The sequence below is a fragment of the Zootermopsis nevadensis genome, unplaced genomic scaffold, assembly GCF_977971745.1.
Source record: "Zootermopsis nevadensis isolate Lab colony 2312 unplaced genomic scaffold, Znev_1.0 Znev_ptg000017l, whole genome shotgun sequence".
NCBI lineage: Eukaryota > Metazoa > Arthropoda > Insecta > Blattodea > Termopsidae > Zootermopsis > Zootermopsis nevadensis.
Genome location: NW_028259149.1, coordinates 12559087 through 12586517, shown reverse-complemented (window position 1 = coordinate 12586517; position 27431 = coordinate 12559087). Strand labels below are relative to the sequence as shown.

Sequence of the window (27431 nt, the reverse complement as noted above, 5' to 3'; positions counted from 1 at the left end):
TTCTTGGTCCAATAGCTACCTGAAGCGATTTATTCGAGTCAAACCTTTTCGTTTTGGTACAAGCTTTGGGTACTGTGGGTTTTGTTTGGTAACTGTTTCATATATGTCTTCCTGTGGGAAGAATACTTAAGTTGATGTGACACACGCACCTTTTAGGGTGTCATTGGATGGTAAAATGTGGTTCTGATCATGAGTCAGATTTTGCTGAAGAGAAAATAGTGGTGGCATGTGAGCACGATGTATACAACTCAAAAGGAACTATAACACATCCGTGTATTCTTCCCCCACGTGTTCTTGTCCACGCTCGTGGAAGGCAACGTATAGGCTCGTTTGTTTTCATGTCGGCAAGAAATCGTCCCAAAGCTTCGTCGATGTTGCTTCGGTGAGGAATCGCGACGCTCGGAGACGTTCCTATATCTTCGAAGCCTGCAGGGATAGAAAATGCGTATTATAGTATGCGGGGAATATGGCGGTTCAACAGTTTCCCACTGTCAACATGATAGAAAGTGTTCTATCAGCCAGATTGACGCTAGTCTTGTCATGTACTACGGTTGGTGGGGAGTGAGAATGCGACCGCCTTCGTCTGAGTGTTGGATGCAAACAATGCCCGAGGAACGTGTGGTTGTACTGAACGTTGACTCTGGGACTGCATGGCACATAATGACACCACCATGTCATATTTCATCCATGAATGTGATGCATTGCAGGGATGCATCCTTTTATGTGGCATCATTCTAAGTGGATGTTAACAAATACATAACAAAGCTACGTCTCCGTTTCGGAGAAGCAGTGAGGACCCAATGTGATGGAATTCTGTGTATCTTGAGGATGTATTAAAGAATGTGCAGTGCTGCTGTATGGCTTACCCCAGCTTCACTTACCAGTTGTTGCACTGCCCACCATGTGCTACAATGACAGAAACTGCACATACAGGTTTGAGATAGTGGGTCATCCTGCACAGTGCTTATCTTTCATCCAGCCCCACCCACCATGAAATGATGACACCCACTAATCAGAAATCTGAGACCACATGCTTCCCACAGAATTATCCTCAGCAGACTTGTTCTTATCTGGGATTGTTTCTTCAACGTTGTAAACTTAATTTTAGATTACTGTTATGACATCCTAACTTAAATTTCTTGCACACGTACCAGATCAGTGTGCAGGAGTGCTGACTGATAAATATGCCACCTGTCATTACAGCGAACTGCAAATTCAGTTGCCTGTCTACAGTTTTGTTCATGTATGGCAGCATTTCCACTATTTCCTGCAACTCTTTCTTTTATTTTGAGAACTTCCACAACATTTGAATACATTTTTTTTCTTGGATATTATCCATCGTCTGGTAAAATATAAAACGTAAAACGACGTTTCGGAGATGGTGCTCTATCTCCGTCTTCAGGTTCCCCCATCTCCGAAACGTCGTTTTACGTTTTATATTTTACTAGACGATGGATAATATCCAAGAAAATTTTTTTTATTCAAATGACTCTTCACCATCGTCAAGAAGTTTTAGATTTGACTTCCACAACAGTTGAAATATTTTGCTTCCCTTGAGTGCTTTACATTACAGTGCCCTGTGAGTCTCTTTGCTAGATAGAATGACAACAAATGTGTAAATAGTTAGAACAAACAATCCAGGTTATGGTATCTGCATGACATCCAAAGGATTGTCAAGAATTACATCATGCATATGAGTGTACTGATTATCAGAATTGTTTTGTTACACAAGATGTGAAGTCAGTTCATGGAAATACAAGTAAAAGAAATGGTACAATCCCAGTTTTTGACAATTTTTACCAATCAACAAATGGGAAGCCCTATTTTTTCTTCATCCAGAACAGCTAAAGATCATCAGAATTAGAGGACAGTTTTCTTATGAACTTATTTTGAAGCTTGCTGTGGCAGATGTTTAATACGTATTAATTCTCTTGTATTTTATGAAAATGGCAAGTTGAAATTTCAGATCACATCCATTCTCTTCTTCATTTCAAAGGCCTGCATAAATACTGGGTACCAGGTCATCATGGTGTCTAATATTTTCATGACAGCATCTAGAATTTTCAGCATACTATTATTATGATTTTTATCTTTGCACATTATTATGAACATTTTCAGTATTTTGTGTGAAAAGAGGAATGAGTATGTAATTCCTTAACATACATGCTACAAATATTATTTTTATTTCTAATATATGTCCCCGCCCAGCTCCTAGTTTTTGGCTCCTCAACGTATAAGAAATTTACGGTGAAGCTGACAACTAGCATGTGTTGCACATAATTTCAAATATTCTGTGAGGAATATCACAAAATCCTTATTTGTATGAAAAGTGCAGGTAAAAGTAAAACATCTTTGATTTTCCATTTTCCCTTAGATGTTTGGTTAAAAGATGATAACCTCTCTTACATTTTTGTGTAGGTGGTGCAACTGGTTGTCAAAAATAAACATTCTTGTTCAATACCAATTTGCTCACTCACTTACTATTTAGAATAACAAAGGATGTAGTTTTGAGACAATCATTTTAGGCCCTCTATGCCAAATGATTTGAAACTACAATTCTCATTACAAAATGTAGTTAATAAACATTCCTGTTTAATAATTTCATGTCCACATATAAAACATGACAAACTATATTTGAAACATTTTTTTAACAGCAGAGGAACAGTGACTTCAGTTTCTCACTTTATTGTGGACTGTTTGTGCTTTCTGTTAAATGTGACAACTAGACTGTTACCCAGGTCTCAGTTGTACACCTAGAAGATACTAACTTAATGTGACAACATAAAACTTGGTAAACACAGAGCCCATTGATTTGAATACGAAACTTTGGTTAAAGAATCCCTCTATGTAACACTCACAGTTCTGAAAAACTGAGATGTACAAATTGCAGCCTTTGGTTCAGTATGAAAATTCACTCCTAAGTCCCATGGGAGAGGTGTAATAAGAACAGAGAAACAGGCTTAATGAGGCAAAGTCTTTCAAAACTGTATTTAAAGTTACTACTAGATTTACATGTTTATATTTTCAAGAGCAATGACTTAATTACATTCAAGGCATTTTTGAGGTAAACATTGGTATAGTTTAGTAGTGACAGAAGGGAAGGGGTCACAAGTCCATAGTGATAGAAGTTAGTAGTTGATAACTGATATGAATCAATACCTGTAGATGGATATTTTTCTTTCTCAGTCAAAAATAAATGCCCATACAATCAGTTTCTTTTAAGGTTCCTATGTCATTACAGCAGAAATAGTAACATGATAACATTCATGAAACACAATTACTCAAAGTTTGTATGGGTTATAATTTTTCAAGAGGACATACAAATATGTTACCATGTAATTAATAACAAGGAAGCTGGGTTAACTTTCAATCTGAGCAATTTTTCCCCACACATTATCTGGAAGCCTTACAAATAGGTTCTTACAAAACTAATTAGTTTTCGTGCAATATACTTATATGTGTGTGGTGATTTCATGTTTTGATGCATAATACTGTTCACTGGAAGATACCAATTCAGCATATTTTGAAGATCCCATTAAACATATGTAGGGTAAATATATCCAAAACAACTTGAGAAATACTGTAAGATTCATAAACTAGACCCAGACATCAAAATGTAATTTTACATGGTACTTTCATTATTAAAATATCTACAGCACAGTATCTCAGAAAATGGTATGTTTTAATCCTTTACATAACAAGTATATAAAGTTTAGTTCAATAAACAGAAGAATCATCAGATTGTATACAGAAACAACTATGAAATAACAAGATTTTTGTGGATATTATACAGATACTTTTGTTGATCAACATATAAATCACACACGATATTCCATTTGTTTGCTCAGAAATATGGGTGGTTACCTTCTTCAATAATAAAAGTAAATGTATGACAAAGTTGATGAGAATCAGGCCATGAAAAATCAATATGATGATAAAGCACATGTGCTCTAACATGTGATCTATCAAACAGATTTTAGAATATCCTGATTATAAGCTTTAATGGTGATTCATTATTGATTCTGCACCTGTAGAAGTTGGATTCTTGCTTACGTTTCAGATGACCATATTATTAATATCATCATGGCTGGTGAAGTATCATGTTTTATGTACATGGAATGTTTGTCTTTTCCGAGACACATAATGTACTGTGCTGCTCAGTTAAGGAACTACTGTTGATACATGGCATTTGCTAATGCATTGATACTCTGAGACTTATATGGAAACAGCCAGACACATGTTCAGAACAGCAACTGAATGATGTAACAAAATAAATTTTATTTTAATTAAAGGATAACTTGCACTGTATCATGTAGTTCTAGTATTAAATGCAGAAGTGCATTGAAGTTTGCTCCATGATAAAGTGTCTTCTCTTTATATTTACAAGGCCTCTGGATTAATTCCTGGGAAGGGTTAGTCTTCTTCAGTTCATATGCCTATGTCACATTACATATTTCACTTCATCTTTTGCATGGTACATAACAACCAGCTTTGCAATTCGCATTCACATAATGCACGACTTAACACATTCTGGGTGCCAGGTAGCCATGACATATATCACGTGGTGGCATCCACTTCTATCAACAATGCTTGGCAAGAATATAACAAATTAAAATATTAGACCAGACATTGGCTACATGCCAAAATGGCTGCAGATTTTGGATATCTGACATAAAGTACACTCCTCTAAGTCAATACAGTTTATACGGGACATTTCAGTTAGTGTTGCACGTTGAATATTAGAATCAGACTCCCCACACAGTGTTGAATTTCTTTAAAACCCTGTATTTCCAATTTCTTTTATTTAGTCATATTTACATATTCCCAAATAAAAGTGCCCAGTCAACAAATCTCTGTTGTATTAAGGAGTGCCTCTTATTTTGTAAATGGTCTGTTAAGTATTCATCTTGTTTGTGTATTTGGTCCCTGGGTGTTGCAGCCTGTTCTGATGACACATTGGATTTCCACAAAATTCCCCACTTCATTTGAAAGAATGTAAGAATATGTATCCAATATGCTTTCAGAGATATTCACGTGTTTTATTTGGTCCAAGATATATTAAAACCTAGGTCCATATATAAACCTGAATAATTCTGTAAGATGGATTTTGTAAATTTTCAAGCCAAATGAACATGACTTGAAATTTGACATTTTCTCTGTATCCATTTTTTTAAAACTCGGTAAATAATTTCACTACATATTTCCTGTGGGAAGTGGCTGAACCTTTTGTATTCATTCCTTACCTCTTTCTTTCCATCTTACTTCAATTAAATTAATTAACACTTTCTGTAAATGTTCTGTGTTCAATCACAAATTAAGTCCTGTGTTCAACAGTATTTCTCAAGCTGTCCACACGTATTGAAAGGAACAGTGTGCCTTGTAGATACATTAGCTTAGTTGAGTGGTCTCCAACCTGTGGGGACACATGTTATGCCAGGTAACTGCTGAGTGTTTGGAATTTGTATTAAAAGCAAAATTATATTACCACACATAAGGCTGGTACCAGAAAGAGTTACTACCAAAAACAGGGTTATTGAAAAAGAACTAGTACTAGTTTTAAAGTTAAAGATGTCATTTAATTTGTGACATATAATTCAGACATGCTTAATCATAAAACAGACAAAATGGAATACTTCTTGGATGTCTACGGGACTACAAACAGTGCTCAAATCAAGACTCGGTAAGGACGGCAGAAAACTGAGTTTCTGCAGATATAAAAAGGGATCTCATTTTGTTTCATATTTCACAAGTTATTGTACATTGAATGTAGGGAGTTCTTTTTCAATGACTCTGTACTATCCCATTTCTTCTTTCTGCATTTTGCATAGCCAGTTATATGTATGCATGATTTGAGGTTTTGACAGTGGTGAGTATGAAGACAGAAATCTTCAGTTATATATATTTCAATGAAGTTTTCACTCTCCATCAGAAACTAACCTTCCTGAAGTTTTGAACAGTAATGATATAGTTTTTCTCTGAGAAACGATTACTTTCCTACTGTAAACAAGAATAACATGTACACCCAACAACATTACTGATTTAGTTGTGGAGCATGAACTTAAAAATTATAGTCTCATTCACTGCCTTTGTACATAAACAAAGGTTTAAATTCCAAAGTAGCAGTAGTGTGGGCATGATATGTATGACCCTCTGGGCAGAAGTTCAGAACAAAAGCTACAGTATTTCTGACCACCTCTCTGCAGTCATTTAACATAACACTATTGACTCCTAATAAAATTCAAGTTTGCATTATCTGCCCCAAACCCAGAACATACTTTATGGGCAATTTATTTTCTAAGACATGTTTCACATCCCTGAAACAATATCAAATCTCAGTTACTTGTGTAACACAGGTTAGAAATACTACAGACACTTTCTTCTGGAAACCACGCTCTGTCATAAAAGATACAGGGTTATGGACCCTTAAGGAAGTAGTACAGAAAATGCTTCTTAATGACAACCATTCTACCTGTTGTTATGGCTCAAATCGATCAAAGTTTACAAAAAAACTTATGTCTTCAGGTAGAACATTTTGGAGACCACTGCTTTAAAAAATAAAGAGGTTCCAGATTGATTCTACACAAGTTAGTGAAGTCAAAAGATTACAAATGTTTACATATAAAAGGAATACACAGTTTACAAATCCAGTGCATACTGCAGTGTGTCTAAGTTGCAATTACAGTATGACTTAAAAATTATGTGGGTTTTGTGTGTTGGGTAAAAGCCAGTTTTGGGAAATAGGTATGCCATATTTTGTCAAAAAATTCTTTCGGTAATACATATTTACAAAATAATGATATTTATAATTTTAAATAGCATTTATATATAATATTTTATCATAAAACTGTTCTACTAGGAAACATGGGTAATATGTACAGAAATAATGTCCTCTCTTATTATATGTAAAAAATGCCTACATTCAACAACATGGCTTCTCAGTATTTTCTGCGAATATTTCTTTTCTGTACAAATATGAAAACTTGAAGCCATTATCAGCCATAAATTTTACAAAACTTTGCATGCATACATTTCTGTGTTATTCATTTAAAAAGATCCCACTCAATACTGAAGCAGGTTAAAGGAATCAGAGGGGGTGGATAAAAACTTTTGGCAACTAATGGACAGTATTCTGTAGGAAGTCTTGCTAGGTGACAGCTGAAGTTAATTAGTGTCATTTTCAAAACATGATCACTAAGAAATATTTTTGTAACAATCTCAAGAAAACAACAACATAACTATTTATAACAATCATAAGACTTCCTTGTTTTATAAAATTCAAACAAGAGACATAATTCCAAAATTGTACACAAAATACTTAATGTATAAGAAAGAACAGCAATGTTAGAGATTTGAATCAAGCTGCATGAGCAAATTATACATTTAGTATTATGAGAGTGATCATTTCAAAGCACTGACTTGCACCAAATGATAATTTTTTAATTATATTTTTCTCCATGTCATTATCAAATACTATATTGTTTCTTTTATTAATGTAACAGTTTTGCAGATCTGATAATTGATATTAACTGTTTGTACCATAAACACAGAAATTTTATTGGGTCATAACTGTTATTCAGTAATAAATTAAGCTTGCCATATATGTGTCTTTTAACTATGTGTTAGATCAGAGATTGCTATCTCTTATGGGTGAGGGCAACTAGAACGATATTTAAAATCAAACTGGGCACCATATGTTTATACTCCCACCAAAACATTTTTCATTTAAAAGCACCAACTTTTAAGGATATGCAGTGTATGCTTTTAACCTTACTCCAGATATGGCAAGGTATAAACAATGATCAAACTCCCCGTCCCTCAGCTGCTTACATGAAAGTTCTCACATGCTCTCAGGTACAATGATGCCTGTGGGCATACAGCTAGCAATCTCTGGTGTAAACATCTCCAAAAGGTTTGAAGGTCTATAACTGCTGCTACTGTACTGAAAATAAGGAAGAATATCTGTTAGTATAACAACCAATCACTTTACAATGGAGCAGAGCAAATTCCCAATATTGTTATATTAAATATACTCCTGACAATGGACAGTGATCAACCCAGCTGCTGTGTAATGATTCAGTCATTGGAGACATTTAAAAAACATTAGAAAGTGAGAAAATTTAAAGATGTTTAGTATACAGCTCTGCACAGTAAAAGGTTAACATCAGAATTGGGTTTAAAATTTGATGTCTAATATAAATTTCTGTAACGTGTTTCATCAAGTTACAGAATTAATATATGCCATGTAAATATTACAGAATCAATTACAGCTCAAAAAAAATTGATTCATTTCACCACTCAGAGAAAAATTCTACTCATCAGATATTTCCTCCACAAGAAAAGCTGTCATGTACCATCATTGTCAGCAAACAACTTATTACAATTAGCCTAACACAGTGTATTGGCTGCTCTTAGCATCTTACATGTATCAGAACAGTAAAAAGTGAAACAAAGAATGTATCATTCACATAATGATGAAAAACAACCAGCAAATTGTGCTTCTAATATTTTTCCTATAGCCCACTATTCAAACACATCAGTGTCATGTTAACAAAATCCCTCAAACCCACATCAGTTAAAAATTTACTCTTCAGTGTCTGTGGAGAAACAAAACATAAAGCTGGAGAGATTATCAATTAAACAAACTAAAGATTAACTTGTTTGCCCTAGTTTTTCACTCAACACAGGCAAGCAAATAAGTGAGTTTGTTGAGCCCTGGCACTAACAGGTATTTGTTTTGCTTCTCTTATTTTGTATCGAAAAGTATCACGCCCTTTACAGAAATGAAAAAAAGAAGGGGAAAAAAAGAAATATATTTTTGTATACACAGCAGTGTGAAGTTTTTGTTTTATATAGAAGTGTTCAGTTGAGAATCTTTCCACAATAGTGCTGTATTTAGTTAATTATATGTTAAAAAGATGGCTCACAGTGTTAATGTGGCTTGATTATCAAGCTCTAATTCAATATAAAAATTTTCCAACTCAGATGTAACTAGTCTTCTCTTAGCACACAGAATTATCAACACAGACAACATACAGTAAGAGTTGGTTGTGGTCTTCTGGGTTGTGACAGCATCACAATGTAGGTAACAGTCAACAAACAGACCATTTCCTGGGACCAAAGCAGTTCACATGGGATATATAGTAGGTAGGGCTCTCCCGGAAGATGTTTTTTGTGGTTTTCTTAGTCCTGTATCTATCCTTTCTTTACTCATCTACTGCTGAGTCACCATCAGATATAAACTCACCTCTACATTCCATTCAACTTTATTAAATCCTATCAACCACCATTCAATATTAATTTTCTGGAACATTTTACAGTTTGTATTGAGAGCAATAAGTATTGTGTAAACTTTTTTTATACAGAGTAAAGGATTCTATTTCATGAAAACCAGATAACAGTATTAAATTAAAATAAACTAGCAACTTAGATTTGATTCTGACGACTGAGAACTGCTTTCGCAAAACCTGTTGTTCTGGATTTACATCAAACACAGAGAAGAAATAAGAATAAAATAATATAATTGGGAGATAATTCTTTAATGGAGGGCAGGGAACATTATGGTTGGAACTCACACTGTTCTATTTACAAACATATATAGCTTGGGCATACACGTGGTGTAGCGGACTGTGTGACACATTGGCATACTATTAACCCCACATCTGAAGTCCACCAGCAGCTTTGCAGTATGGGGAATTAAAACCCCTATTCCCATGTGACAGATGTTAAATAATGTGATACCAAATAGGATAACACATTTTAGGTATACTGGACCAGTTTTAGTTATGGCTGGGCCTGTCTAAACTGACTGTGAACGTCTCTGTGTAAATGCCAATATAATGCCACAATAGGTCACAGTTCCTTCCATGAGTCACATATTAGGCCTATTTGCATACACTAATATTCTCTAAAACAAATTTTTGTAATTTGTATGCCTTTCAGTCACGTAATTAAAACTGAAAGTAAAATCTTGTGGCAGGCTGACCTAATTTCAAAATATATTAATAATTAAGAACTATTTAGATCAGGGGTGAGAAATTATTTTTTACTTGAGGGCCACATTGATGTATTTTGAAGAGAATGTAGGCCAGAGAACATCACAAGAAAAATTGTTAAAATATTCTTAAATAGTTACTATTTTATTCTCACTGACTCAATATACTGATAACCAACATGTAAGAATTCTATTATCAGTAATTAATTAAACTATATGCTAAACTCTGGTGTACTCAAAGTGCTAAACAAACATGAGCTGAATTCGGTGTAAGCCCCACTCAAGGTTTATTTATGCTTAGTTGTAAGTTTAGTACATGCAAACAGTATATACATGTACTAGGGATCCAAAAATCTAAATTTATTTTAAAATCTACACTTTTATCTATTTATTTTTAGAGTACAGTACATTCTATACATTATATTTATCCTTTGAGATTAAGAGATTGCTTAGGCTGTTCTAAACAGACATTTCAATAAAATTAATGTATCTATGTTACAGATATGTAATAATCAAATAATGAAACGTATGTGGATTTATATTAAGATTTAACAGCAGGGTACAATTTATCTCTTTTCTGTTATAACTGTAGAGTTGGGAAGTATATTTTTAAAATATTTAGTGGTCTAATGTTTATCATCATATTCAGTGCACTGTTTGACACAAAGCCAAAAACAGGATAACAGTATCCATTTAGTCCAGAAAAGTTGTTGTAACATTCCTTTTCAAATCTTAGTCTCAACTACATGTCTGAGGTAAGAAAATCATCATTCACTTAAGCCAAAGGAAATGATTACTCAAGGTACATGCTTTGAAAAGATCACCCAACAGTATTACCAACACAAGTATAACATCATTACAAGTAGTTTTTCGGATGTGTCCCATAACATTTCACCCAAGTTGAGATATTCCATTATAGTACACAGAAATAGGCAACAGTCACTGTGAAGTGGTCAGTTTGTCCTTTTGTTGGTGCATTACTAGATGGCTCTGAAGTATCTGCTGAGAGATGAAACTGGCATCACAGATTTCACAAACAAACAGCCTAGCTTGAGCATGGGATAGGACATGCTGAAACAAAATTACATATACATTAGACAAGGTACTAAATACTGATCAGAAGCCATTGTCTTGTTTCCTGTATTGTGTCAATTGTATAAGACATTACATGTGATGTTCTAAAACAGAAACATGCAGGTGGTGAAAATTAAATTTATAGATATATGTGATTTTAGTTAGAAAGCAACTTGTCTTTAGGGATTTGAGGTTCTCATGGCAGCATGTATGAAGATAGCTGTCTTCTGGGTTATAGCTCCATGAAGTCTGGTAGAAGTTTACTGACTTTTCAGAGGTCCTTGCTGCCTTATTGTCCTATTGATGGAGACAGGAAGCACCTCTAAAATGTCAGTAAACTTCTACCAGACTTCATGGAGCTACAACCTAGAAGACAGCCATCTTTCAACCAGGCTTTACTTCCTGAAGCCTTGGTGAGAAATTTCCATGCTGATAAGGTCTTCTGTGTAATATCATGACATATACTTACACATCAGTATACCAAATTTTACAACCAGGTGGTTAGTACTCCTGTTTCATAAGAAGGAGATCTTGGGTTTAAATCTTGGCCCAGAGACCAACTATCCAGACTAAGGCTTCTGTGGTTTTCCTCAGTCTCTCCAGGCAAATGCTGGGATAGCACTTTAAATTAAGCCATGACCACTTCCTTTCAAATTCATTATTCATTAATCATCCCATCATTCAATACTATATATAGCCTGAGCTACTGACAGCTTCATTAAATAAACCATGCTAAATTATATGTAATGAATACAGAATTATGTAAATAAGGAGTTTCATATGTTTACAAAAAGAAATGTACACAATTTTTTTGAGAAAATTGCAGAGAAAATTGTAGTTTCCATTACTGTTAGAGCAAAGTCCTGTTTAAGAAGGTGTTAAGTCATATGATTTGAGGTTTTCACAGTGGTGAGTCTGAAGATTGCTGTCTTCTGGGTTATTGTGCTGTGTTGTTTGGAAATCTACCACACTACACAGCGCAATAACCCAGAAGATAGCAATCTTAAAGTTGTTAGTCACTCAGCTTATCAAAAGATTACGTGCCTTTTATGGAACCTCAACATTCACTATCATGTTCACCAGAGCCAGTAACTGTGTGCTATCCTAAGCCACTTTCATCTAATCTTCTTTCTCATACCCTAATTTCTTTAAGATTCATTTCATTAATATTATCCTCTTATTCATGCCTAAGCCTCTTCTTTCATGTACAATATAAAATCTGTACTGTTCTATATGTACCTCTTTGCATGTGGCGTTTAGTTTCATTTTCATGTTCTGTCATTATTTTTTAAGTTCAAAAGTGTTATGGGTTCTTCAATCAGAAAAGTACAGCACACTAATCTAGGACATTGGGTCTCTTACCTCATTATCTGAACAAATCAGAAGTGTTACAAACCAATACTTAGTTGTTAAGGCAGTCCTGCCTTACAGTAGTAATTAACATGATAATCCAGGAAACATTCAACATTATGTGATAATGTGGAGCATGTTTGGTTATTACATTCCTGTGTTTAGCCATATTTATATGGAAACTTTTTCACAGTATGCAATTAAAGTAACTAGCTGTGATATGTTTTACATACAACCAAAACATTACAGAATAACTGCATTTTGATGGGGGAGAGCACTTGCCTCAGTAAGAATCAAATGACAAAGGTAAGCAAGTCATCTCTGAACCCTCACATAAATAACCTCTTTAGATTTTGACTGATATAAATCTTAGTACTGAAAGTATTGCTGGTTTTACATACTTTTTGAAGAGATTCCTGGCACGATTGCACTTTTCCGCAGAGATCACAGTTGAGCTTGGTCTGATGGCTGTCTGGAGCACTACTGACCCCTTTCTGCTGCTCTCTTGTTGGTGACTGTCTACTGTCCACTGATTCACAATAATCCCTTGTGGCAGACTGATCACTTTTGGCACTTTCATCTGTGTTTTGTTGTCTGGATTCATCGGAACTTTGCACCTTCAGTTCTGTTCTACTAGCATTAGTTTCTGACCTCTGGCACTGTATATCTAAATCATCTAGTGTAACACATGCTTCCATCACATGATCTACTGAAACACCTTTTGTATCCTCTACCATTACCTTTCGTTTCAATTGTAAGCAACTGTCCTTTTCAGAATTTGAGTCTTCCACTTCCATCTTTTGTATTTTTTCACTCCCATTTGCTTTAGCATGAATATTAGCCACTAATTTATATCTTGAACTCCTAATTTCTTCCTCTGAAGTCATCTGGTAATTCTCAGTGGTCAGTTTACTTCCCTGATCATCACCACTTGCTGCCATCACCCTACTTTTCAAGTTCATAGAATCACTATCACTCTTCAGATTGTCTCTTTTGTTAAACTCATCTACACCTGCACAATTGTATCTTTCCATTGTGGGCATATTGGTGGGACTGGACATTTTGAAATCCTGACAATCAGGTGTAGGCCTTTTGGAAAATGGTTCAAGGATACTGGAGTCCTGTATTTCTTTACTGCTGTCTGTCATGGAAGGTCTTTTACGAACGTGACTTTGACAGTCAACAGTCGAGGATTTGTTCATTTCATCAGATGAAACTGATAATGGTGTGTTTAATTTTTGGTTATGTAATGTTGGCACTTTTGTTGTGAGCACTATAGTATTATCAGGTTTGGTACTGGTAGCAGTGGACTGTGACACATCCTCAGTCATGTCCGTGCTTGAGTCATGCTCGACAAATGAGTGGACCTGGAGAGCTCCGAGATTAGGTAATGTCTGCTTGCAGAGTGAACAGCTGAACCTGGAGTTTGGTCCACCATCCTGACACACATCATCAAGAAGTGCACATCAGTAACTCAGTAGACAAAATTGCATAGCTAAGGATTTGAGGGATGTTTGTGATAATTTAACTGGGATATCAAATCTCAAATTTGGATATATATATATATAGACAGGTTTCTGTTTCTTAGAAAATACAAAAAAACATTTTAATTTTACTGCTTACACTTCAGGTTATTGTGTCACTGTTTTGAATGTACCAATAACAATTCAAGAGAGAGAGAATTCTTGTCATAGTTTCTCATTTCAGTAATATTCATTTTAAAAAGGAAACAAATGAGTGAATATTTCAGTTCATCCAATCAGGAAAGTTGTCACTAAGTTTTTGGAAATTTCTGAAAATCTACACAAATTATCAGAGGAGTGTAAGAAGACAGAGTATTTGCTTTAGTGAGTTACAATCTTGTTTCGGTTATTTTTAATATACATTCAACAACATATTTTTTAAAGTCATTCAGAATTTCAAGTGATACCTGTTTTGGTTAAAGTATCAAAGGAAAAGGAAAAATATCCCTATGCTAAGCACACCATGACGGTGCAGAGAGGAGTAGATGTGAAGTTTCAAATGTTTTTGCTAACCTTGTAGGAAGTATCATATTAGGATGAATTTTTAATGATTTCCTGACACTAGACTTACTGAGTACCTGGTAAAGGTGGTTAGAAATTATTGTTATAGAGTTAACACTCACATTATCCCCATCAGAGGCATCCTCGTAGTCTGCTTCCTGTGGATGCTGAATGTCACTGATGTTCCCACCCCTCTGTCTTACATTCAAGGACTCTTCCACTCCATTTGCTCTCTCCACTTCATAATTTGACAGCTGATCACCGTTACCTTTATTTCCATCTACTTCAGACACCGGAAATACATGCTCTGGTTTATTTAATTGATTTTGGCTAAATTGTCGTGCAGAGGGACACCTTGTACTTTGTTGAGGTTTAATGACTGCATTGTTCCTTTCTGAAGCGTTTACATCGCTTATTTCTTGCTGGTAGTTAGAAGCTAAGTGTTCTGAAGTACTGCGATTAGTAACAAATTCCCTGTTGCCGTGGGTGGAGGATTCAACACTTTCAGTAGACATACAGAGTTTTGATGGGTTTTGGTTCAAAATATCTTTCCTCATGTCGTGTTTGCAACTGGGGTCTCCACTGAAATAAAATTAAGGTAAAAACACAAATTAAATTGCACTCAGTGGTTCAGCAACTTCTTGAAAAGTTAGCAGTTACTTGGTTTTGTTCTTGTACTGAAGTATTCTGTTGGGTTCTAGGTGTAAAATTACAACTGTTAACACAGATATATGTAGTGGTTCAAGGCATTTATCATGCTGTACAATTTATCAAAAAACATTAACATTTTCATAAAATGTCATAAGTTAAAATGTGTAAAAATATTTACAATTTATGTGTGTCTGTATGTGGATTCACATTTAGAATTCTGAATTACCTATGTTTTATTATTAATGCACAATGTAGTATCTGCAAATTTCACAGCAGTTGAATGCAATGAAGTCTTCTCAAGTGATTAATCATCCGTGTCATCATGAAATTAGTTTCCAATGCTTTGGACACTGTCTTTAGCTCCATCACCAGGAATTGATATGATTTTGACAGTCTCTGAAATTCTGGAAACCATTTCATACTCATGGTTGATCACCCAAGAAGACTTTATTCAAGATGATATATTGTGCTTGGTATCAGGTTTTATGTCCTTTTATTGAATTATGAAATATGCTTTTCTCTCGTGACAGTTTTTAAACTTCCACTTACTTTGCTAACATTACTTATCTTTCTTTTGGGGATCATGGGAGTATGGTACATGCTTAATAAAAAAGATCAGTTTTGTGAAATCTTGTCTGTACAGCAGCAGCACATTGATTGAGGGGGGTTACATGCTGAGAAGCTGTGTGAAGATGAACCATAGGCAATATCAAAGAAAACTTGAGATAATGTATTGCTAGATAAACAGCATTCATATTGTTGTTTCTATACCATTGAATTAATTTGCATATTACCTAAGGGAAGAAGTATCTTCTCTCTTCTCATACCCAAACTCTTGCTTAATGAAGCTAACATTTGTAACACCTGAACGTAACAGCAGAATGTCACGGTTTGGACCAAGTTCAGGGACCTGGACACCAGCTCCACTGCTGTGTATAATGTTAGGGGGACTGTGACATCCCAGCAGAGGCTCGCCTTCATCTGATGATGTCTCACCCCCACTCATTTGTGGAAGGGGATGAGATGTCAGAATCTCACCTCTCTCACCATCCCATTGACCAAGTTTGGTAGGATCTTTCTCATACAGTTTCTGAGCAAGGACCTGAAATTCGTACAAGCTCAATAATTTCACTATAGCTACAAACACAAACCAGCTTCAGATACTGTCATCATCCTACTTTCATTAGTCCAGTATTTTAACAACCATATGAAAAAAAGCATCCATTCTTCTACAGTCCATGTCAGAAGAGATGCTGTCATCACAAGGACACTATTGCACCAGTCAGTGTTACCTACTGGCTGCTTACAGTTTAAATGCCATTTAAATTTTGAGGTAGAAAGGCACTTTCCTGCTTCTGTGGCTCTCATGCCTTATCAAGTTTAAGAGGTTTTAATTACATTATTTATTGGTAAATATCTACAGGGCTCCAGAAATATCAATTTAAATCTACTAATTACTTGGCAGAATTCATCAGTCTTGCACTCCGCTTCATTAAGTACTCACATATTCACTCCATTAACTCACCTGTATTAATATCTGAAGCCTTAGATGTCAGTTTCTGAGGGCTCTTTAGAAAGCTGACATGGTTGTCATCATTAGAGATCAAATATGAACAAGGAGAGAAAATGTAAAAGAAACAAAAACTGTGTTACTTCCCTCAGCATTATAATGGAAAGGAGAACAGATTTCTCTTCTACATTACCAGACATACTGAAAGATAAACTTGAAAATATGAACAAAATCTACTGCTGCAAAGGGGTTCGTGGTACTGAAAGGCCAGAACCAAACACGCTGTCTGGATATGGATGTGTTAAAACACTTATTACTCTTTTCATATTCAATGTTGATAACTGTAGTGAAACTTAAATGTGACATGTTGCTGTAAGTACTGGTACCTGAAGACTCTCCAGTGAGTTGTCACAGTCAGTGGTATCAATTTCATTAAGGCTTATGCCTTCACGTTCCATTTCAGCATATGTACCAAATGGAAGCTTCCCAACACATTCAAGCTTCATGATGTGCATTTTGGATCGCAGGTGCTTCGCCAGATGTCCGTGAATACGGAATGCGATCTTACAGTCATCACACTTGAAAGGACGTGGGTTCATAGTGGTTGGGGTACCAAAAGTTGAGTTCATGCTTACCTGCAAACAGATTTGCACCAAGGATACAATTTAAATCTGAAGACAAAGGTATCATAACTGCCATAATTAAAATATGTCATATCTAGCATTGTACTGCAACCCTGAAAGTCTGGGGAATTTCAGTACTAATAGTAGTCTCATTTATCTGGGATAATAGGGGAAAGAGGGAGCATATATACAGTTTTTAAAACCTGAGAGGCCATATGCCATCACTAACTTAGCAACATAATCACTTATTTTAGGGAACCCAAAGTTTCGCTATTCTGTTCACAAGTGCATCAGATGGATCCCTATCTTAAGCAAGTTAAATCCAGCCCATCCCCTTAAACAAATAGCGGTAATTTACCCCCAATCTTTTCATAGGGTCTCAATTGGTTTCTTCCCGTCAAACTTTATAATGAACACAATGTGTGCATTCCTCATATCCCCCATGCATGCAACATCCCAGACCATCTAATATTGCTTGATTTGTTGAGAAGTGCAAGTTATGAAGTTCCTCTTAATGTAATTTTCACCTCTTACTTCCCCTCTCTGAGGTTTGTCTTCAGGTACTCTGTCCTTAAATACTCTCAATCTATGTATTTCTACTAGAATGAAAATATCTTTCACATCCATAAATCACAACAGGTAAAGTTACATTTTTATATACTTTAATCTAAGAAGTCTTTTGACAGGTGGTAGGAAGAGAAAAAGATTTTGAAATAAATGGTAGCAAGCACTTCCTGAATTTAATCTACTTTTCAAAATCTTTGTGGGTGTACTTTTGATTTCTGAATTGAATGGTAACAAGCATTCCCCAAATTTTGCCTGTGTTGAATTTCCTCATGAATGCATTCTTAAGATGGCTATCTTCTGGGTTGTTGTGCTGTATAGTCTGGTAGAAGTTTAGAGATGTTTCAATGAAACAGTAAACTTCAACCAGACTACATGACGTTACAACCCAGAAGACAGCCATCTTTGAAATCACTGTTGCGAAAACCTCAAATCTTACAAATGTTTTTTTTAATGCTGTTCCCAGATATTCGAGCTTTGCCACATTTTAAAAGGATTTATAAGTAACACTTTTTGAATAAACTCATTATTTTGTGCTTTGTTTTCATATCTAGCTGTCTCTTCTATGCTATTACAATGCTGTCTTACTTCTAGATAACCAAGAAGATAGGTTACAAAGTTTACTATTAATATATATAACACCATTTTCAACACTCAAATCTTTACCTGTTCCAGCTCACTATCACCTTCCAACCATTAACTCATTCCCTATCTCATTTAATACCTTATATTATTCAATGTCATATTAAAGTAGACATAATAAGTCAGTGGGTTAACAGACACAATACTTTAAACCACCAATCAACAATTGGTTCAGATAATGAAAGTGTATCTTACTTTGTTCTGGTGACTAACAGAGCGTTCATGTTTCTGAAGATGTCCCTTGGTGCGGAAAGAGACAGCACATGACTCACAACGGAATGGGCGTTCAAAGTAATGGATGTTAACATGGAGACGGAGCTGACTTGGCTTGGAAAAGATTTTATTACAGATGACACAAATGCTACGTCCATCCTCCTTCATGCTGCAAAATATGATGACTAATTAATTAAATGTCAAGCAAATTACTCACTCTGCAAGAAAGGGATTATTAGTATTTATACTTCCTTATTAATCTTTTCCACTACAATGGTAAATGGAAGCCAGTATTGGCCTGATGCTACACAGTGTCACTAGGCCACAAGGGATTTTCTCTATATTGGTGCACGTAAATCTCACTGGAAATTTATATGCTAGTCTTGGTGAACATCTGGTTTCTTTCTAAACAGTATCATGCACTAGACAAGTTATATTATCTCATTTAATCCTGCCTACAGGCCACAACAGTTAACATCAAGCTGGAGTTGTCATTTGACAGACATCACTGTGCTCCTAGAACAATTGCTGGAAGCTCCCATTCTTTCAATGACTACATCTGAGTTTGTTAGAAATTAAATTTAGTTTTCATTAATCTGTATATTATATCATGACACCAATTCCCAAACCACGGTCTATACTCTAGGATTCTGTGACATGTCCTAAGGAATTTCTCAGACTGGTGTGACTGGCTTACCTGACATAACTTGGTGATGGTCCACTTGAAGGAGGTAAGAATTCAGCTTTGGGTTTTGTTGGGGATGAGGTTTTGGTGGCAATGGTAGCACTTGTTGTTGAGGTTGGAGGGGAAGCCGGCTGGTGTCCACTAAAACCAATCCCACCAACCACAACATTCCTTACAATATTATTACTGCTCATTGGTACCAGGCCCATTTTTGTCGAAGACATGTTTTCACCAACTGTGGATGTTGGTATTTTCAGTAATGCACTTTCCTTGACCTTTGTCTTTTCAGAGGAAGCTAAACTCTTTTCATTTTCAGCATCACTGCTTGATGCTAGTGTTTTACAGCCATTTACTTGTTCTAAAGACTCCTGAATGTTCACTTTTTCTGACACACCAGACTCCATATCTTTAATCCCTACACTGAATACTTCACCAGCAGGCCACGGTATCCTGATAGGAACAGCCCTGCCATTTTCTTTTGGAGTAGTTTCCTTATCTACTGAAGGTTTCTGTAGAGACAAGGATCTTGTTACAACAGTTATTTCTTGCATTGGTATTGATGCAGTGGATGATGATGATGATGATGATGATGACACTGTTGTGCATGTTGTTGTGATGTAACCATGGTGATGGTACTGATGCTGCTTCATGCGTACATCTTGCAACGCAAGTTCTGTAAGATAAGCTTGGAGCATTGTGGTTTCTGCTGGGTCAGGATATTTGTGCGCAAGCATTGTATTGGGAACTGGAAAACGTTCCACTGAGCTGCATAACGAAGCAAGGAGAATGGCGGGTTCTGATACAGGTGTCAGTATCTCTGAGATTGGAGTAGTAGGAGTCCTGGCACCATTTGTTGATAGAGAAGGAGGGATGTAAGGGATTAAGTTTGTTAAAGTTTTCCTTGAATTTGATGTCATTTGAGTTTTATTACTGAGATCCATTGGCTGCAAGGAGCCTGATGAGTTAGCCTCTATTGTTTCCATTTCATTTGTACTTCTTTCTGAAAGAGGTTTGTCTCTCTCTGAATTGTCACTCCTCTCACTGTCCTCATCATCTGTGTATGCTGCACTTGAATTATCCTGATCATAGTCTGAATCTGATCCATAGTCAACCGAAGGTTTGTCATCTGTCACATTTTTGCTAAACATTGCAACTGGTATGGTTGGTGTGCGACATGAAGGAAAATAATACCTGTTGGTATCACCTTGCTGTGGTGGAATCAGAACAAGTGCAGCTGCGTTACCCCTCCGGCGGATCATACTGGACCCTCTCCCCTCTTCCTTTAACTTTCCTTCCCCCCCACTATGCAACTCCAGTGCTAATCCAGTGTTTCTGGATACCTTTTCTCGCTCTGTCTGAGCACTCACTGCTGTTAGGGTTGGTGTCTGTGGTGTATTGAAAGAAGTTTCATGGCAGTTCGGTATGAGTAGAGTCAAGCTGTAGGGATATGTAGTGGGGCGGCCACAGGTTGAAGAGAGGGGGATCAACCCTGCTGAGATGTACTGGCCTGATGATGAGTTAACACGCGTAGACTCCGACAGACTCAGCAGACCACGCACAGCTTCACGTTCAAGTTTACCCTTACCGATGTTTGTATCATCTCCATCTGTTAACAAACAGGAAAAGTACATCTTAAACTCTCTAAATGGCTCCAGAGACTCAGTCAACAACTGGTTCAATGTTAGTGGAAGTATTTGAACAGGTGAATTTGCCAGTAGGTACATCTGTGATAACAAATCCTGAAAGTAATCATTACAATTATGCATGTTGTCAGTAGTCCATGTATGACAATTACATAACTGGACTATTGTTTCTGTGCCACAACTAACAACACTGAACAGTTGCTGTATGTTGAATATTGAAGGTAGCTGCAAATACACTAAATAAGCAAGACAGCCAATAGGGGTTAGGGCTCTAGCTTGGGGATTGGGCAGGATCTAACAATCACTCAGTGTAAAATGGATTCATACTTGGGCAAATGTTTTTGAATGACTTCTGCAATTGTAAAGAGACATGAAGTTTAAAACTTGGAATGTCTGAAATATCTATACAGCAGCTTCATTGAAAAAGGATGTTATTAAAATGGATCTCAAAGAAAGTGGATGTAAAGGTACAGACTGCACTCATCTAGCTCAAGACTGTGTTTAGTTAAAGTTCTTGTGAACATGGTAACAAATTTCTGGACTAGCTGAGTGACTTCTTATTTTTCCAAGACTTCATGGAGTCTCTCTTATTAAAACCATACTAAAATTGTCAACTGGAAACTAATTCTCATTATTGTAGTTTAATTGTTACAATCTACTATGTGTGAGCATCACTCACCAGCCTGATTCTGTTCCTCTTCTTCATCTTCCTCTTCATCTTCTTCATCCTCTTCCTCTTCTTCATTTTCATCTGAATCTGTTTCTCCATCTCCATGTTGAGATGCTCGTAATGCTTGCTGTAAAACAAATTGTACTAGTTTATTGAACAATGTCACCGTTACACTTTCACATTACCAAAAAATCACAGTTATAAGTTACAATTAGGAAATATTCACCTAGGAACACAACAACCATCTGTACAATTGGATCACTGGAAGAGGCATGAATATATATTTTCACTCTATGAGGCACTTTTCAGAATGCAACTACCTGTACTTCAAGACATGCCTCAATTTCCTTCCTTGTACTTCCTCATTCATCAGTTATAATCACTTTTGTTTTCAACACTCTTTGCTGTATAACCGAGAACACACTGTCAAATAGGCACATACAGTACATAAGAATTTGCCTCTGTTAGCAAAGCCTGGCATGGAATTTACCTGTCTAGAAAGGCACTCTTCATCAATATAGCTGTCATCAACAACAGTTGGTACTGGTACTATTCCAAGCTCCATGCACTTCTTGTAATGGGCCTTGGACTTCATGTGCTTAGTTAGGTTACCCTTTGTCTTAAAGCTGCAATAAAACCATGGAAAACTAATGTCATTATGCAGATAGGTTTTCGTATATTAACATTGTTTCATTTATCATTTATGGCTATAACATTGAACACCTGAAGAGCACTGGGTAGTAGCCACATTCACTCTTCATATTCTGACTTAAATAGAAAATCATGTCAATGACTGACAGAACAACAAATGGGTGTGGCAAGAGCCCTAGTATGCCCTTAATTATTTCCTAGTGGATGTCACACACCTTCATATACAGAAAAAAGCATACTGACTTTAGGTCTATAATGATCAGTTCACTTTAAAAGTATTAAAATATCCTCTTCTTACCTGAAGCTGCAGTGTTTGCATGTAAAAGGTCGAACGTCAGTGTGAGTCCGTATATGCTTTTTTAGCATAGATGGTTTCTTGCATCGAATTCCACACTCCTCACACACGTAACGACCACGGCCTACAACAATCAGTTTAATAATGAGTGTAATTTTACAAAGAAGAATGTAATTTGCCACCAGTAGCTGACATATAACTCTGTGCACTTGCCTAGTACATGTTCACTATGCTGGCTAATTTAGTGGTAGCAGAATACTTTCATTTTCTCTCACCAGTGGTTCAAGTATTTCACTTGCAAAGTTATTGCCACAGGGTCAGTCTCATAGCTGATTATATCAAAGTATCAACTGATTGTTTAAGTAATATAGCATCAAATGGTAGGAAAAAAATGTATGCATTTTCCATGGTGTCTGTTTCAGATTTAATAATTGAATCAACCTAACCATTAACAGTTTGTATACATCATTATATTTTCTACAGTAACATACCTATTTTGGTAAAAAGTGTCACTGCACACCATCTTGTGGTTAAGTACATGCATTGCATTATTATATTTAAAATTTAGGCTAATTCTAAACAATTAATTGGATAAATATGCTAGGAATCTTGGTTTATATTAACATCACTGCAGTGTATGTACATTATCCGCCCACACATGCATGCACACGCACACACAGAGGCAGGCAGGGACCTGTGGCAAATTTTGGTCTGTTTATTTAGTTTATTTAATAACACCTTCATTATCTCAGATTATACAGCGTCAAATGAAAGGATGATAATGAATAATGAGTTGGAAAAGATGTGGACGGAAGGGGTCTGAAAGGTACTATCTTGGCATTTACCTGGAGGGACTGAGAAAAACAACAAAAAACTTCAATCAGGATATCTGGTCTCCGGGTTGAGATTTGTACCCGGGACCTCCAGAATACGAAGTAGAAGTGCTAACCTCTTGACCATGACATTCAGAATCCTTGTCTAGAAGTCAGATCATGCAGAAATGCAATATTATTGAATCTCCCAACAATTGCACTACAGATATTATCATCTTGCTATTGTTATGTTAGATAGTCAAATACTTATTTTATATTCCTCCATTTTTATTGGTTTGGCAGTGCACTACTAGCTACAATGAAGCATATGCCACTGGCAGCGACCCCAAGGGTTAGATATGATTGCCATATCTGACTACATATATTAGCAAAGAGGCAGATCATCACAAACTTCAGGGAGTATGTATAAAGTGGTTTTTATGGTGACTGAAGTTGATGAAAGACTCTCAGGCTACAAGCCACATCAGGTGGCTGAAAGGTGAAGAAACCATATTGTCTGCTAACGTTTCGAGAACAATCTCTGTTCTCATCCTCAGAGCTGCTCGGTAATCAGTCCGTTCCTTTGTTGCGCGTTAGCTGATAGGAACTGGCAGTGGATGGCAGGTAGTTATGATGTTGCTGGAAGCCCATCCATTGCTCTGTTTTGCACTGGCCAATGGAAAGGAACAGGCTGGTTAACCAGCAGCCCTGAGGATGAGAACAGGGATTGTTCTCGAAACATTAGGAGAAGATATGGTTTATTCACTTTTCAGCCAACTAACGTGGCTTACAGCCTGAGAGTCTTTCATCAACTTCAGGAAATATGTCCAATGGCATGTTCTATCCCCATCAGAATCTTCTTTGATCACTCTATCTTTTTATACGTCCTCCAACATTTATTTTTCCCAATGGATCATAATACGAAGCTTCTTTGGGTACAGATATTTTTTGCGCTTTCAGCTTGTTCCTACCATTTATTTCAGTAATCTGAAATTGTAACTATTGCATGTTGATAAAGGATCTTTGTAAATTGTCTACAAACACTGAAACAGCAAACTTGTGTCAGCGTCTTGTCCCTTTGTGGAAGTTTGTAACTCAAATAGCTTCATTCCGTTCATATTAGATATTTTAAAATACAAAATTACAGAATCCAGTACACTTATTTCCATAGTTTGGAAATCTGACAGCTTGGTTTATGGTCGTATTATAACATTTTCATTTTTTGTCAACTTCTAACCTGTACTTTAAAGTTTTGGTATTAGTCAGGTATTCAAGTGCTGTTTTCTTGCATTTCATTGCAAGTACTTTGATATTTTCACTTATATGAGGACTGTTATTTCTTCTTATATTCCAACAATCTCTCTTCAGCATTATTTGTGCACAACCAACAACTGTGTTGTGCAGCTTCTATAGTATCAGAAGGCTCACCCACCTCTTCCCCTGACATATATGTAGTCCTCATTAGACTCAAAACCTCCATCAAAAATCTTGACTCTGCGTGGTGCAGGCTCACCTGTCAAACCTGAATTCTGAAACAATATCATATAATAAGTACCACAACACTTCTACCAACACCAACTAAATTTAATGAAAACCAAAATGCATTCCTTACAAATTGTATTAAAACTGTGTTAATTATTTTATTAAAAATTCAAATTAGATGCTGCAGAAATAGAGATATGACCATTCTGGTTGGTATTTGATTGTGTCTTCACCATACAATTACTGGTTACTCAAGCCTCTTATACGTACACCATTTTTTGATGAATTACAGTATTTACTAAGAGACAGTTCTATTAACAAAGGTAAAACCATTTTTTCCCCTCTCATATTTGACTAGTTTTTTATTTCTCCAACAAATTAATATTTTGTGATAAATTTAGTTGCACATTTTCAACTGGCTTAATTATTAAGCAGTCAAGGAGAAGACTGTGCCAAAACCAGACATTAATTAACCAAACCTAATTATGTATCATTATGAATTGACATTTACATTTCACAAGTCCCACTCACTCACTCACTCTATGGTGCAGGACATTCTTTACAAAGCCAATTGTTACTCAATTTGTTCAAATTATAGCCCACTTTCTTTATGAAAACCGAAGGTTCATCACCGTGTTCACAAAAGCCTGCCACCAGACTCTATCCTGAGCTAGCTGCATCAAGTTCTCTCCATCGATTCCTATCTACCTAAGGTCCATCTTAATGTTATCCTCCCACCTATGTTGAGGTCTTCTCAGTAGTCTCCTCACTTCAGGCCTCCCAACCAATGCCCTGTGAATACCCCTCCCCTCCCACATGCATGCCACTCACCTCATCCTCCTCGATTTAGTCACCCTAATAATATCAGATGAGAAGTACTGGCAATGAAGCTCATCATTATGCAATTTTCTACATGCTCTGTCTCCCTCCCCTTTAGGTCAAAGTATCTTCCTCAACACTCTGTTCTCAAAGACCCTCAATCTATGTTCCTCCCTCAAAGTTAGAGACAACGTTTGCACCCATGCAGCACAACTGGCAAAATTATACTACTGTATATTTTATCTTTAGTTGTTTTGATGTGAGACAGGAGAACAAAAGATTTTGGACTGAATGAATGCAAGCATTCCCTGAATTTAATCTGCTCTTGATTTTGTCATGAATGTCATTTTGACATGTTAATGTCATCCCGAAGTACTTGAATTCTGTCACATTTTTGAACGATTCATTAACTGTCTTTACATTCTGGTTCTGTCCTGAATTCAGATGTGAGACATGATCATATAATTTGTTTTTTCTGCATTTATTTGTAGACTAACATCCCTACTAGCCCTTAAGAGTGTTTCTGTGTTTACTTTTATAGTATTTATATTATCACAAATCTGGTAATTTTAAGTGTTTCTTAAAGCAGACTTATGGCTGGAACATCACAAATGTAGTTACTATAAGTGTCTATCAAAACCGACAGGCACTGTTGGAACTGTTCCGTCACTGTATTATGTAGGAGAAAGTAACAGTTCAAAAAGGAACGCAATGTATTTGCAGGATCCACATGATCGGTGTTGACATTTTTACAGTTTTCTTAATGTCAGTCTGGTTAATGCAGGCTTTTGTGATCATGGTAATGAACGTTTTGGTTCCATAAAAGATGGGGAATTTCTTGACTAGCTGAGTGTACTTCTCAAGGAGGACTCTACTCCATGTAGTTAGTTCCATCTGATCAATTTTGGCATTCTAGTATTGCCTACAGCACAGTCATTTAAGAGCAAGCCACGGTAGCTCAGTCAGTATAATAGTTGACTACAGACTGGGTGACTGGGGTTTGATTCCTGACAGGGGCAGAGAATTTTTCCTCTAGCATCTGCATCCAGATGGGTTCTGGGACCTACACAGCCTCCTGTCCAATAGGTACTGGGTTCCTTTCCTGGGGGTAAAGTGCGGCTGGGACGTGATGCTGACCACTCACCCCTATCTAGTACCAAGATTAAGGATGAATAGGAGCTATACCACTTCTCCCTCCAAGCACATGGCAAGAGAACTTTACTTTTTTACTTTTACATACATTTGAGAGAAATTAATATTTTGACCGAAGACTTACGTGAAGCGTTTTTGCAGTGACACATTCCTACTTCAATAAATCCACCTTCTTACCTCGGCTCCATCTGTCTTGGTCCCAGTGTCTTTCCCTGTATCCCCATGAGGTTTATCAGCTTTCAGCTTTTCACTTTGTTGCACCTGGTTTCTTTCCAGCCAATATGATGAATGAGTCAGTATCATGGGCTTATTTTCAGATGGTTTGGCAATAGTGTAAGCTGTAGGTCGATGTCTTGAATCATAGAATGCCATTGCATGCCCCGGATCTAATCCGAATGGATTTGGATCAGCTTCAAGACAAACCTGCAAAATTCTGAGGCTGTTACTGTTGGACTGACAAAGGGTGTTGTAAATCTTAATACAACAGAGCTACGAATAACTTCACAAGGTGAATCAAATTTCGCTTCAGGACAGATTAATGATCATGAAACGTGGCAAACAAAAATTAATTGCTAAAAAT

General features: G+C 36.4%; 1 protein-coding gene across 3 annotated transcripts in view; it reads right to left on the bottom strand.

The window, feature by feature from the left end:
* Nucleotides 1-2960: 2960 nt before the first annotated feature.
* Nucleotides 2961-27431, bottom strand: part of shn (zinc finger protein schnurri) — a 111321-nt gene continuing 86850 nt past the window's right edge. For 2 of the 3 annotated variants that reach the window (XM_087350454.1, XM_087350457.1), the window contains 12 exons: nucleotides 27029-27274; nucleotides 24831-24927; nucleotides 22590-22710; nucleotides 22131-22266; nucleotides 21650-21767; nucleotides 19340-20933; nucleotides 18625-18811; nucleotides 16987-17235; nucleotides 15885-16192; nucleotides 14562-15021; nucleotides 12817-13854; nucleotides 2961-11062 (listed from right to left, as the gene is read on the bottom strand). In XM_087350454.1, the coding sequence (XP_087206580.1) occupies nucleotides 10931-11062; nucleotides 12817-13854; nucleotides 14562-15021; nucleotides 15885-16192; nucleotides 16987-17235; nucleotides 18625-18811; nucleotides 19340-20933; nucleotides 21650-21767; nucleotides 22131-22266; nucleotides 22590-22710; nucleotides 24831-24927; nucleotides 27029-27274 (4686 nt within the window). In that variant the 3' untranslated portion in view covers nucleotides 2961-10930. The remainder of the gene's footprint in view (nucleotides 11063-12816; nucleotides 13855-14561; nucleotides 15022-15884; nucleotides 16193-16986; nucleotides 17236-18624; nucleotides 18812-19339; nucleotides 20934-21649; nucleotides 21768-22130; nucleotides 22267-22589; nucleotides 22711-24830; nucleotides 24928-27028; nucleotides 27275-27431) is intronic. The other variant, XM_087350456.1, reaches the window with a different exon arrangement.